The sequence below is a fragment of the Drosophila novamexicana genome, unplaced genomic scaffold (genome assembly GCF_003285875.2).
Source record: "Drosophila novamexicana strain 15010-1031.04,08,12 unplaced genomic scaffold, DnovRS2.1 tig00002146-arrow-arrow-pilon, whole genome shotgun sequence".
Classification (NCBI taxonomy): Eukaryota; Metazoa; Arthropoda; class Insecta; order Diptera; family Drosophilidae; genus Drosophila; species Drosophila novamexicana.
This window is the reverse complement of record NW_020824948.1, coordinates 127,540-142,043: the sequence shown is the minus strand read 5'-3', so window position 1 is coordinate 142,043 and position 14,504 is coordinate 127,540. Positions and strand designations below refer to the sequence as shown.

The 14,504-nt window shown below is 40.2% G+C and overlaps 1 protein-coding gene across 1 annotated transcript; it reads left to right on the top strand.

Moving 5' to 3' along the window:
- Nucleotides 1-6,856: 6,856 nt before the first annotated feature.
- Nucleotides 6,857-13,231, top strand: LOC115768986 (innexin inx2). The gene is made up of 2 exons (XM_030713702.1): nt 6,857-8,476; nt 12,790-13,231. The coding sequence occupies exon 1, from the start codon at nt 7,270-7,272 to the stop codon at nt 8,371-8,373; it is 1,104 nt and encodes a 367-aa protein (XP_030569562.1). The 5' UTR covers nt 6,857-7,269; the 3' UTR covers nt 8,374-8,476; nt 12,790-13,231.
- Nucleotides 13,232-14,504: the final 1,273 nt, after the last annotated feature.

The window sequence follows — 14,504 nt, the reverse complement described above, 5'->3', positions numbered from 1 at the left end:
TTATGGGGGAGGTCATTTTTGACCCATGTCTATATACGAATCTTGGGGTAAGATTTGGACATGAATTTCGACTAAAAAATCGGTGTTTAGATTTGAATGCCAGATTAATCTAGAGGGAAAACCGTGAAGAAAAAGCCAAACTTCGTGAAAATCGGATGAGATTTGGCCGAGATTTGAATGCCAGATTAATCTAGAGGGAAAACCGTGAAGAAAAAGCCAAACTTCGTGAAAATCGGATGAGATTTGACCGAGTTATGGGGGAGGTCATTTTTGACCCATGTCTATATACGAATCTTGGGGTAAGATTTGGACATGAATTTCGACTAAAAAATCGGTGTCGAGATTTGAATGCCAGATTAATCTAGAGTGAAAACCATAGAGAAAAAGCCAAACTTCGTGAAAATCGGATGAGATTTGACCGAGTTATGGGGGAGGTCATTTTTGACCCAAGTCTATATACGAATCTTGGGGTAAGATTTGGACATGAATTTCGACTAAAAAATCGGTGTCGAGATTTGAGTGCCAGATTAATCTAGAGGGAAAACCAAACTTCGTGAAAATCGGATGAGATTTGACCGAGTTATGGGTGAGGTCATTTTTGACCCATGTCTATATACGAATCTTGGGGTAAGATTTGGACATGAATTTCGACTAAAAAATCGGTGTTCAGATTTGAATGCCAGATTAATCTAGAGGGAAAACCGTGAAGAAAAAGCCAAACTTCGTGAAAATCGGATGAGATTTGACCGAGTTATGGGGGAGGTCATTTTTGACCCATGTCTATATACGAATCTTAGGGTAAGATTTGGAGATGAATTTCGACTAAAAAATCGGTGTCGAGATTTGAATGCCAGATTAATCTAGAGGGAAAACCGTGAAGAAAAAGCCAAACTTCGTGAAAATCGGATGAGATTTGGCCGAGTTATGGGGGTAGTACATTTTGACCCATGTCTATATACGAATCTTGGGGTAAGATTTGGACATGAATTTCGACTAAAAAATCGGTGTTCAGATTTGAATGCCAGATTAATCTAGAGGGAAAACCGTGAAGAAAAAGCCAAACTTCGTGAAAATCGGATGAGATTTGGCCGAGTTATGGGGGAGGTCATTTTTGACCCATGTCTATATACGAATCTTGGGGTAAGATTTGGACATGAATTTCGACTAAAAAATCGGTGTTTAGATTTGAATGCCAGATTAATCTAGAGGGAAAACCGTGAAGAAAAAGCCAAACTTCGTGAAAGTCGGATGAGATTTGACCGAGTTATGGGGGAGGTCATTTTTGACCCATGTCTATATACGAATCTTGGGGTAAGATTTGGACATGAATTTCGACTAAAAAATCGGTGTCGAGATTTGAATGCCAGATTAATCTAGAGTGAAAACCATAGAGAAAAAGCCAAACTTCGTGAAAATCGGATGAGATTTGACCGAGTTATGGGGGTGGTCATTTTTGACCCATGTCTATATACGAATCTTGGGGTAAGATTTGGACATGAATTTCGACTAAAAAATCGGTGTTCAGATTTGAATGCCAGATTAATCTAGAGGGAAAACCGTGAAGAAAAAGCCAAACTTCGTGAAAATCGGATGAGATTTGGCCGAGTTATGGGGGAGGTCATTTTTGACCCATGTCTATATACGAATCTTGGGGTAAGATTTGGACATGAATTTCGACTAAAAAATCGGTGTTTAGATTTGAATGCCAGATTAATCTAGAGGGAAAACCGTGAAGAAAAAGCCAAACTTCGTGAAAGTCGCATGAGATTTGACCGAGTTATGGGGGAGGTCATTTTTGACCCATGTCTATATACGAATCTTGGGGTAAGATTTGGACATGAATTTCGACTAAAAAATCGGTGTCGAGATTTGAATGCCAGATTAATCTAGAGTGAAAACCATAGAGAAAAAGCCAAACTTCGTGAAAATCGGATGAGATTTGACCGAGTTATGGGGGTGGTCATTTTTGACCCATGTCTATATACGAATCTTGGGGTAAGATTTGGACATGAATTTCGACTAAAAAATCGGTGTTCAGATTTGAATGCCAGATTAATCTAGAGGGAAAACCGTGAAGAAAAAGCCAAACTTCGTGAAAGTCGGATGAGATTTGACCGAGTTATGGGGGAGGTCATTTTTGACCCATGTCTATATACGAATCTTGGGGTAAGATTTGGACATGAATTTCGACTAAAAAATCGGTGTCGAGATTTGAATGCCAGATTAATCTAGAGTGAAAACCATAGAGAAAAAGCCAAACTTCGTGAAAATCGGATGAGATTTGACCGAGTTATGGGGGTGGTCATTTTTGACCCATGTCTATATACGAATCTTGGGGTAAGATTTGGACATGAATTTCGACTAAAAAGTCGGTGTTCAGATTTGAATGCCAGATTAATCTAGAGGGAAAACCGTGAAGAAAAAGCCAAACTTCGTGAAAATCGGATGAGATTTGGCCGAGTTATGGGGGTAGTAAATTTTGACCCATGTCTATATACGAATCTTGGGGTAAGATTTGGACATGAATTTCGACTAAAAAATCGGTGTCGAGATTTGAATGCCAGATTAATCTAGAGGGAAAACCATAAAGAAAAAGCCAAACTTCGTGAAAATCGGATGAGATTTGACCGAGTTATGGGGGTGGTCATTTTTGACCCATGTCTATATGCGAATCTTGGGGTAAGATTTGGACATGAATTTCGACTAAAAAATCGGTGTCGAGATTTGAATGCCAGATTGATCTAGAGGGAAAACCGTGAAGAAAAAGCCAAACTTCGTGAAAATCGGATGAGATTTGACCGAGTTATGGGGGTGGTCATTTTTGACCCATGTCTATATACGAATCTTGGGGTAAGATTTGGACATGAATTTCGACTAAAAAATCGGTGTTCAGATTTGAATGCCAGATTGATCTAGAGGGAAAACCGTGAAGAAAAAGCCAAACTTCGTGAAAATCGGATGAGATTTGACCGAGTTATGGGGGTGGTCATTTTTGACCCATGTCTATATACGAATCTTGGGGTAAGATTTGGACATGAATTTCGACTAAAAAATCGGTGTTCAGATTTGAATGCCAGATTAATCTAGAGGGAAAACCGTGAAGAAAAAGCCAAACTTCGTGAAAATCGGATGAAATTTGACCGAGTTATGGGGGTGGTAATTTTTGACCCGTGTCTATATACGAATCTTGGGGTAAGATTTGGACATGAATTTCGACTAAAAAATCGGGGTTCAGATTTGAATGCCAGATTAATCTGGAGGGAAAACCGTGAAGAAAAGTCCTATATCATATATATATTCTATTTAAGAAGCTATATGTCAAGTTTGGTGACTCTAGCTCTTATTATTTACCAAAATTCCCCAAAAAACAGGATATCGATATCGATTTGTATCGATTGCTTGGTAACGGAGTAAGTTATCGATTATCGGAAACAAACTCGATCTGCGCGGGAACTAGGAGCACCTACATTCAAGTCTCTAGCTCTTATCAGTTCTGAGATCCTTCATACAGACGGACGGACGGACGGACGGACGGACGGACGGACGGACGGACGGACATGGCTAGATCGACTCGGCTATTGATGCTGATCAAGAATATATATACTTTATGGGGTCGGAGTTGCTTCCTTCTGCCTGTTACATACATTTGGCTTACGCACCCTTATACCCACTTTAAATGCGGTTCAGGGTATAAAAAGAGGGGAATCAATTACCATATGAACATAAGCCTGGGATTTTTGCCCTATACTTAAAGTGTATACCAGAATTCGGTTCTTTATTATGCTTGAACAATTTCAACTGGAATTTACTTTTTAAATACCATTTGATATGCTTGGGTTTCTCGCAATTATGTTTCTTGAGTCCGATAATTGTTATATATAGTAAAAATTATTCAAGCTCCGCTGGGATTTAATAGCTGGCATTTTATTTATTTTAATCATTTTATGAAAATCGCTTGTAAATACATATGTATATATGCATATATATTTTGTATTTGGCATTTGGGCCATAAAACACAACGGATCTGATTCGATATGGGGGCACTTGAGAGCCGCAAGCGTGTTAGGTCTGAGGTTGTAAAGAGTACTTCTAGCGGGGGTTACGATAGATAAGATTTGTACAATTGAGCGAGAGAGAGAGAGAGAGAGAAAGGGCATTTAATTTATAATTAAGATAGTATAAGCTAAGGTAATACGGCTCGTAGAGACCATAAATTATGGTCAAGCGACGTTCAGGCTAAACAATCCGATGATTAAAGGCTGCTCGCACCTTAACAGAAGACACGGAAAACGAGTGTAACAGGTAGTCGGCCGGTTCGAATCCACATCCACATGGCAGCTATATACCACAGGTGTGTGTGTGTGTGTGTGTGTGTTGAGTGGTAAAATGTATCTGGCGAGCTGGAAAATCCATTGATTGAGCGCTTAAATGTATCTAACGATGGCATAGATTGAAAGCATAACGAAAGGTAAAAGATACACACACACAGGTAGTTGGTCAGCTCGGCAGGTAAGGGAAAGGTCTGTCGGTTTTGTAATTACTGCACATTATCAGGGAGACGCGTCAGGTAAATAACAATTTGAAGGCAAACATCATGCAGTGAAAGCAGTTGCCGATAATAAAATATAAATACCAAAACCCGAAAAAGAAAAAAAACACACATTTCTGTGTGTCTGCGTCTGCTTCTTCTTTGTAGCTTAAGCACACGCACACATACAGAGAGAGGGGGGGAGCGAGAGCGAGAGAGAGAGAGAGATATGTATCTGTGTCTGTCCGTAACTTGTTTCTTTGTGCATTGTGCAGTCCAGTGGAGCTGGGCTCTGCTTTATTTCACTCAATTGACGAGTTCCGAGAACTCTTCGTCTTCGCCCTCGTCTTCACACACACACACAGGCACTCGCTTGCATGCATACCTGTACACACACACATACAGAGGCACTTATGAGGCATGCGATGCAGTTGCATTTTGTTGCTTTTCGGCCAGCCTGACGCTGGGTGCAGTTAGCGCTGCGGCGTTGCCAGACTGTTGTTAGACTGAAATTTGCATAACTTAAAGGCCTAACGAGCATTAGCTGTAATTTCTTGCTCCATAGCGTTGCCAGACTGTCTACAAGTGCCATTTTTATTTCTAAACGCAGACAACTGTCAACTGGCTCGAAAAAATAGCCTTAAAACAGAACTGCTTTGCTTAGTATCACATTCAAGGTTGCCAGATCAGCTCTCAGTTAGAGCTTTTGGACTGCGGTAAATTGAAACGTGCCCCCACTTTTGAGCAGCATAAGGTTGCCAGCGTGTTTAAAGTTATAATATGTGCGCAATATCCTGGCGAATTTAAAGCTGCACAAGGTTGCCAGAAGGCTTAAAAGTGCATATTTTTTATTAAGAAGCTATGGATATGTGCGTCCCAATTTAAGGCGGCCACTTTAAAGCTTTATCTAGGCTAGAACAACAGCAACTCAGGGTTGCCAGACTGCTTGAAAGCCACTTATGCCACCAAAGCATGCTGCGTGTCCCCAGCTAAAAGCTCAGCTTAGCAACAATTAAATAGGCAAGTTAGCAAATTGCGTTGCCAGACTGCTTGCTGTTTATTTGTTTTCGGTTCGGGAATTTGATTTGGGTTATTTAGCGACAGATATTTATTGGAAAGAGCAATTGCTGAGAACAGCTGAACGAAATTCTATAGCTAAATGGAATACAGCTAGCTTTAATTTGAATTGTCAAATAAATCGGGCTTTGCCGCATGCGAATGCAACAGCATATGTCAGCTGCAGTTGCCGCTGACAGTTTTCGGTGGCAAATGTAAATACCCTATTAGCTGATCTTTGGGCAGGTATATACATACATATATGTTTGAAATGCGTTTGCCAGATGTGCAGCTGGCAGTCCAAAACTGCAAATGCATTTCAACAGCAATTGCCATGTTTACACACACACACACACACACACACACACGGGCAGACGGAGTTGCAAGTCCAAGCTGGGCTAAGAAAATGGCGACATTTGGCAGTGGCATCAACTGAGTCATGGCATGCCCCCGCTTCTACCCACTACAAGCAGACAAATGCCACTTGACCCCGCTGCTGCCTTAACTAACCCCCCAACATGGCTTGGCTATGTGCTTGTGCTTGTGTGTGTGTGTGTCTCAGCTTCCACTAAATCATGTTTATGTTGCGCTCTCTCAGCAGCAGCAGCAGCAGCAGCAGCCGCAGCATAGAAAAACAGGTCTGACTGCAGAGACAAAGGCAGAGCGCGTGTTTATGTGTGTGCGTGAGTGCTGCTGCTGTGTGATTGCGCGCGCGTGTTTGCCTGTGCCTGTGTGTGTGAGTGTGTGTGTGCACTCAAGGCGCGCGCTCAACAAGATCCACCCCAAGCAACAACATTTACCTGAACAACGCGCGCGCTCTCTATCACTCTCACTCAGGCGCGCGCTCGTGCGCTCACTCACTCACACAGTTGTTGGCAAACGACTCAAGCGCAAGAGACCAGCTTGCCTGCTCTCGCACGCTCTCTGGCACTGTACACGTTTGGGCTGTGTGCGCTCTCTCTCTCGGCGCCCGTTACTCTAAAGTTTTGGGCTCAGTTTGAATTTTCTATTCGAAGAGTGCGCTTACTGCCCGCTGCTGCGACGGCGTTTCAAATACAGAACGAAATACAAATACAACAACAATTGCCGCCAGTGTTATTTATTTATTTATTTGATTTGTAATTTTTTTTTTTTTCGGCCAACATACAACAGAACAACACACGCACACACGTTGCACGACGCTCAAGCTCAAGCCCGTTGTTGTTGTTGTGCCCGTTGTTGTTGTAGCACGTTCTGCTGCTGCTGCTGCTTCTTCTTCTTCAATTCGTTTCTTTTTTTTGTTTGTTTGTTTGCGTGCGTGCGTGCGCGTGTGTGTGTGTGTGTGTGCTGCAGAGAGCGTCGACTCAAATACACTCGAGGGAATTCGTTCAGATCAGTTCAGCACGGAGCAGCGGCGAGTTGAGCCTCCACGAAACAGTTACGGCTCATTACGGCCAGCCAGATGTGTGCATATGCCCTGGTGCATTCTCGAGCCAGAAACTCAAGCGTTATGTTGGACAAGTGACGTGTGAAGCGCAGCAATAAAAAACAAACTATACACAACAATCAATCAATCAATCAGTCAATCAATCAGTCAGTCAATCAAACGAACAGTTCATCAATCAAAACGAAAAGACACAAATCAAACGAAACGAAACTAAACACAACTCAATCAGCAGTCAGTCAATCAATCAAACAGCCGCAAAATGTTTGATGTATTCGGCTCCGTCAAGGGCCTACTGAAAATCGATCAGGTGTGCATCGATAACAATGTCTTCCGCATGCACTACAAGGCGACGGTCATCATCCTGATCGCCTTCTCTTTGCTGGTCACCTCGCGTCAATATATTGGCGATCCGATCGATTGCATCGTGGACGAGATACCGCTGGGCGTTATGGACACCTATTGCTGGATCTATTCAACGTTTACGGTGCCGGAACGCTTGACGGGCGTCACCGGACGCGATGTGGTGCAGCCGGGCGTTGGCTCCCATGTGGATGGCGAGGATAAGGTCAAGTACCACAAGTACTATCAGTGGGTGTGCTTTGTGCTGTTCTTCCAGGCGATACTGTTCTATGTGCCGCGCTACCTGTGGAAGTCGTGGGAGGGCGGACGCCTCAAGATGCTGGTGATGGATCTCAATAGTCCCATTGTGAATGATGACTGCAAAAACGATCGCAAGAAGATTTTGGTCGATTATTTTATGGGCAATCTGAATCGTCACAATTTCTATGCGTTCCGGTTCTTTGTGTGCGAGGCTCTCAACTTTGTGAATGTCATCGGGCAAATCTATTTCGTGGACTTCTTCCTGGATGGCGAGTTCAGCACGTACGGCAGCGATGTGCTCAAGTTTACCGAAATGGAGCCGGACGATCGCATCGATCCCATGGCAAAGGTCTTTCCCAAGGTAACCAAATGCACCTTCCACAAATATGGTCCGTCGGGCAGCGTACAGAAGTTCGACGGCTTGTGCGTGCTGCCGCTGAACATTGTGAACGAGAAGATCTATGTGTTCCTCTGGTTCTGGTTCATCATTTTGAGCATCTTGTCCGGCATATCGCTGGTGTATCGCATTGCCGTTGTGGTTGGACCCAAGCTGCGTCATCTGTTGCTGCGCGCCCGTTCCCGTCTGGCCGAGAGCGAGGAGGTCGAGAAGGTGGCCAACAGGTGCAACATTGGCGATTGGTTCCTGCTCTATCAGCTGGGCAAGAATATCGATCCATTGATCTACAAGGAGGTGATAGGGGATCTCTATCGCGAAATGGGCGGCGACGGTCAAAGTCCGCAGAAGCAGCCGTTCGAGGCCTAAGTCGGAATCGGAGTCGGAGTCGGAGTTGGAGTTGGAGTCGGAGCTGGAGTCGGAGTCGGCACCTGGGCCACCCTGTGCTAGGCCAGGCAGCGTGCCAGCGGCCGTAAGTTGAGCTTAAAACCCCAATTTCCCTTTCCCATTACACACACACACGCACAGACAGACAACATTTGTACTAGCAGTAGTTACACACACACACACACACACATACATACCACGCACATACGTTCTTAGCTTACGAACTGTAAATCTCTTACAGAGAGCGCACGCATAAGAGTTAGGCGTTAGAGTGAGACAGCGTCTGGCATGCAAAAGACATTTAGCCTTAGTTCTTAGTAAACATTAGTTCTTAATTATGATACCCCTTCCTTTTCTTTTTTTTTTTTTTTTTTTTTTGATCTGTATAATTTGTATGCTCGATATATATATATACATTAATTTTTAGTTGTAATTATTATTGTCAATATTTTTTAAAACAGGCTATATATAAAAACAAAAACAACTTCAGTTGCGCCACGAACAACAACAATATCAATAAACGACAAATACACAAATAAATATTCCAAATCTAAGCAAAGATAAGCCACGCGCTTTTAACGACAGCTTAAACTTTAAGAGCGCTCGTGCTCTTTATCTTTAACAGCGGGGAGAGTGAGAGAGAGAGAGCGAGCGCACACGCACACGCGCACGCACTGCTGGTCTTACGCGCTCATTTAAGCGTAACGCAAGCAGCTCAAGTCGGCGTTCGCCTCGCTTGTGCGCACTTGCGCAAGCGAGATGCCCGCACAGACTGCGACACGCATGCGCAACTGGAGAGCCACTGTATACCCGTCTCGCTTACTCATCAAACTACATTCCACACTTTAAGTCTTTTTTTTTTTCGTTTAGTTTTCTCTTTTGTTTTTAGTTGATTGCTGAAAGCTGCTGAATCTGCATGCGAACTGGTTTGACCAGCCAATGGCATAGATGAGGGGCTCAGCAGCGGGAGGGGGGAGGGGGCAGCCGGCTGCCGCAAGTTCAGGGCAATTGCGAGGGCGCAACTGCCCCGAAGAAGTTCGTTCCATAATTAAGAGAAACATATTAAGAGATAGGCGCGTGATGCGACACAGAGCGACATATTCTATGGAAGTTTCTTGAAGGGGCGACTAGCTGTATACCCTGTTAGCAAATTAAATTATATTTAAGTCAACGTCATGCAGATTTTTCATAAAACCTTCTACATAAATATTCATGCATTTTTGTCAACTTTGTTTATTAGCTGCCCATACTTAAAAAATGTTAAAGCCAGTGTAGTAAAAGTTCGTATATGGCGTATACAAATGCAGATACATGTTTTTTGACCTCAAAGAACTCGGGCACTATAAGAGCTAGAGTTATGAAACTTGGTATGTGTTCTCTTGCATACAAGAGCAAAATAATTTGATGTCAAAGAAAGATCTAGACACATCCATATAAATCTGTACATATCCCTCTTAACTACTCTTATTCTTTCTACTAAACTATTTTATCTTGGAAAAAGAACTACTAAAGCTTTCAATTTGGTATATTTCTCTAATCAGACATTGGAAGCAGTTGCTCAAGTGTCTGCATGTTTACCATGTCGTATGTCTTATTCTTTCCCCGCCCCGCCCCGGCCCGCCCCTTGTCCCGTGTCTTCGGTCTGGTTTGTTGGTTTTGCCCTGTGCGTACATACAATGCCAATTAGAAGTTAGGCAACATATATTTGGCTTCTTCCGTCCGCCAGAGCGACACGCCTTATCTTATCAACAGTTCCCCAACCCCTTCCTCGCAGCCAAACGACAGGCACCCTAAATAGCAATCCGGCCTCGTTGATAAGACGGCAAAACTAAAAAAAAAAAAAACGACAACAACAAAAGAGATGCTGATGTCTTGATGGTGATAAGTGATAAAGTGTTGTAATTAGCGCACATTTTCCACGTCGCACGATCGCAGTTCAGCAATCGCACACACACACACACACACACACAGGCTTGTTATTAACAATTAATGCAAGCGAAACACATAAATGAACACTTGAAATGCATTCGAGCCGAGTTAGCGACTAACAGCTACCCTGTAGAGCAGTTAAATAGCATTGCTGCAAGACAACACTGCTGACATGTCAGTTAGCACGTCATGCAGGCTCACGAAAAGGCATTAAAAGCATCCGACTCGTTTCTGTTAAGTTATAAATGCTTAAGCAACCTTTTTTCAAATGTTATACAACTAGCTTTTACAATTCCCGAGTTCAGATAGTTTGTTAAAATACGATTTTTGCGTCTGACCAATTTTGGATCTTTTATCAAATTTAAACCAATTTGCCAACAAAAAGTTGCATACCAAATTTCATGCAACTAACTCCTATAGTTCCCGAGTTCGGATAGGTTTGCAATTTGCAATTTGCATGCCTGGCTGTGTAATAAAATCTAGATTTCTTATGAAATTTTACACAATTTGCCAACTAAAAGCTAAGTACCAAATTTCATACAACTAACTCGTATAATTCCCGAGTTCGGATAGGTTGTGTGCAGGTGTACGTAAGATCTGGTTATCTTATGAAAAGACTTTATGCGAAATGTAACTCTCGGAAGGTTTCTAAATGCTTCAATAGGGTGTACTATGGGGAAAGGCAGGAAAAAAAAAGCAGATAATTCGTGTGGATTCCATGAATTCGCCCCAGCCCCAGTCCAAGATCCGAACCCAGCCTCAGTTCCAGTCGACAGAGTCATGATGATCACATACATTGACATAAACTCTGACCGTCAATTTGAGGTATCAATGAATGGAGCTTCCCCCCTCCCACACTCCCCTATCAGGGCAGCGAGCTTAGGCATGTGAGAATTGTTTGAATGTATTCATTGTACTCGTGCGAGTATTCACTTTGTTCTATGAATGAGAAATGGAGGCAGCCTTCAGAAAATTTATTTGACACGCGAAAAACGAAAATGAAAACGTTCATGAAAAGCACAAACAGAGACTCAATAGATGTTGTTGTTGTTGTTGTTGTTGTTGTTGTTGTTGTTGTTGCACGCACAAATGTATTCAGAAATGTATTCATTTGCACAAACGCAGACTCTCATTTTGTTGTTTTCGCTTTTTCTTTGTTGTTGCTTTTTAATTGTATTAATTACTTTCAATTAGCTTCAAGCCAGCCCAGCAATAGCTGCAAAAGATCACAGGCATTGCCACACATAATTGCCATTAATAATCGTCCACATATTACGTATACGTATGCCACGAGCAAAAGAAGAAGAACAGCAAGAACTTAGCTTGTTCAAATTGTAGAACTCCACCAAAAAAAATAGATATATATTAGAACTAACATTAGTTCAACTCGTTTAAAAATTTACGATGTCTGCTTTTGATTGATTTTGCTTCCTTTTTTTTTCTGTGCACAAAAAAAAAACAATTTTGTATATTTTATATAATTATATAAAATATATAAATTTATCTCAAAGTGAAGGAATTTTTTTTTTTTTTGCAATACTCGAGAAATTAACTTTATATTAATGGAATTCCATTTTAATATCTAAGAGACTTTCATATATATCGTATATTGTCATTTTGTATACCCTAAACCCATTAAAAATGGGTATATTGTACTTGTGCGAAAGCCAAATGTATGTAACAGGCAGAAGGAAGCAACTCCGACCCCATAAAGTATATATATTCTTGATCAGCATCAATAGCCGAGTCGATCTAGCCATGGCCGTCCGTCTGTCCGTCCTTCCGTCCAGTACCTATAAGAGCTAGAAATTTTAGATGTAGATGCTCCTTGTTCCCGCGCAGCTCGAGTTTGTTTCCGATAATCGATAACTTACTCCGTTTCCAAGCAATCGATAAAAATCGATATCGATATCCTGTTTTTTGGGCAATTTTGGTAAATAATAAGAGCTAGAGTCACCAAACTTGACATTTAGCTTCTAAAATAGAATATATATATGCATTTGATGTTGGAAGAAGAGGGTTCAGGGTATCCCCTAGTCGGGAGCTCCCGACTAGAACCTCTGACTTGTTTTAATATTTAATTTAATATATATATACTTTATAGGGTCGGATATAATATACCCTCTATAATACTCTCTTACTAGATTCGATCAACTATATACAAATGTTGAACTGGCGACTTTTCGCATGCCAGCTCGACGCGCTAACAGCTGCGCCTTGCTCAGCAATCGGTCTGTGAGTCAGGACAAATACTTTGTTGTTTTTTTGTTCAAGTGTTTTTCAAATTGATTAATTAGGTTTTTTTTTTCCGGACGCACAATTGTTTATCTTTTGCCGCCAGATCTTTTCGCTTCAGCAGAAGAGTCATGAGTGGCACAGCTGCTCTTGCAATTATTGCGCTGAAAATGTGTTTTACTCATTCTATATATTTTTATTGTTTTTCGTTTGTTTTGCCTCTTTTCGTTGCAGTTGCACGCCGCCAAATGAAGGATGATTTATTAAAGAGGGCGTGGCCAATATTTAAGACATATCAACGAATTGCAATGCCAAGCGCTTGTGTTTCACATGTTTTGACCGATTGCAAAACACCTGAAAACCCGCAGAAGAAGAGCTAAATGGAATATATATATATATATATAAAAAACTGATACAACAAAACGACACACCCACAAACAATGCACGCCCACAACTGCCACCCTCCCCCTCAAGCCGCAGCACAGGCAGCTGTTTTTTGAAGCCAAGGACAATCATGAAGAATTATAACGGTTAAACTATAGAAAGCGTAACTGGAACTCTAGAGATAATAACGATAAAAGACAACGCAGAAAAGACACAAGTTGACAAATGTTTCAAAGACAACAACAACAACAACAACAACAACAAAGTGCAAGCATTTTTTTTATACAACAATTTATATGCATATATTTTATTTTCGAAAAACACACACACACACATTATACTACTAGATATATAGATATTAATATTATATATATCTATATATATATATATTTATGATGCGAATGCCACGCTGCGATGAATATTTATGCTAAGAGTTGTGATCATTGATTAAGCAGTTTATAAAATTTATAAACAATTTGAATAATAAACAAAAACAAAAGTACATAAATAATTTACGCCTAGTAAACAAATGCCAGCAACAACAAGCACAACAACAACAACAACAACAATAAACAAATGCAACAATAATAATTATAATAAGGCAAATAATTATTAATGATATATATATCAATATATATATATATATATACACACATATTTTATGATAATTATTTTCTAAACATTTTTCGCCCATATTAAAATAATAATAATTATTTCAAATTATTATATGCCTATATATATATATATATATATATATATATATTATTTTTTAATTTACAATTTTTTTTTAGCAATTTTTTCGCCAGCCAATTTTTTTGTCATTTAATATAAATATAAAACATCTTTTGTAGCATTTATTTTGTTAGTTTTTAGCACATTTTAGTTTAGCGCAATTTTTGTTTTTTTTTTTTTTTTTTTTTATTCAAAACAAATCAGCTTGAATTAAACATAACAAATCATATTTATGCATATTTTTGTATAAAAAAAAAATATGAAAAAAATGAAAGACTCAGAAGCAATATTTTATAAAAAGAAGACAAAGAATTTGAATAACAACAAAAACGTATAAAAAAAATAAAAACAGCTTGAAATTGTCTTGCAGCAATTTTTTGTTGCATTTCTATATCTATTTTTTTTTAAGCATATAAAAATTACATAAATTATATATGCCTATATATGAATATATATGTAAAACGTAAAAGTATAGAAGTGCGCGCAGCTTGATATATATATATATATATATATACATATATTTTTTTAAAAATATCGATTTATCGAATTATCGAGTGTGTAAATGCGCCACAGGCCGTAAGCTAAGTTTTATAGAAATAAAATAAAATAACAAAAAAAAAAAACAAAACAAATGCAAATACTATTTTTTAATCAAGCTGAAATGTCAACAACAAAAATGTAAATAAGAACAGGAAGAAATAATATTTGTATACTATCTTATCTCAGCACACACTGCTGCCGCTTCGCCTGCCAATACACCTCCCCCCCCTCCGTTGTCGCCCCCCTCTTTGCGACAGTCGCACATGCGCAAACAGAACAGATGAACCCAAGCA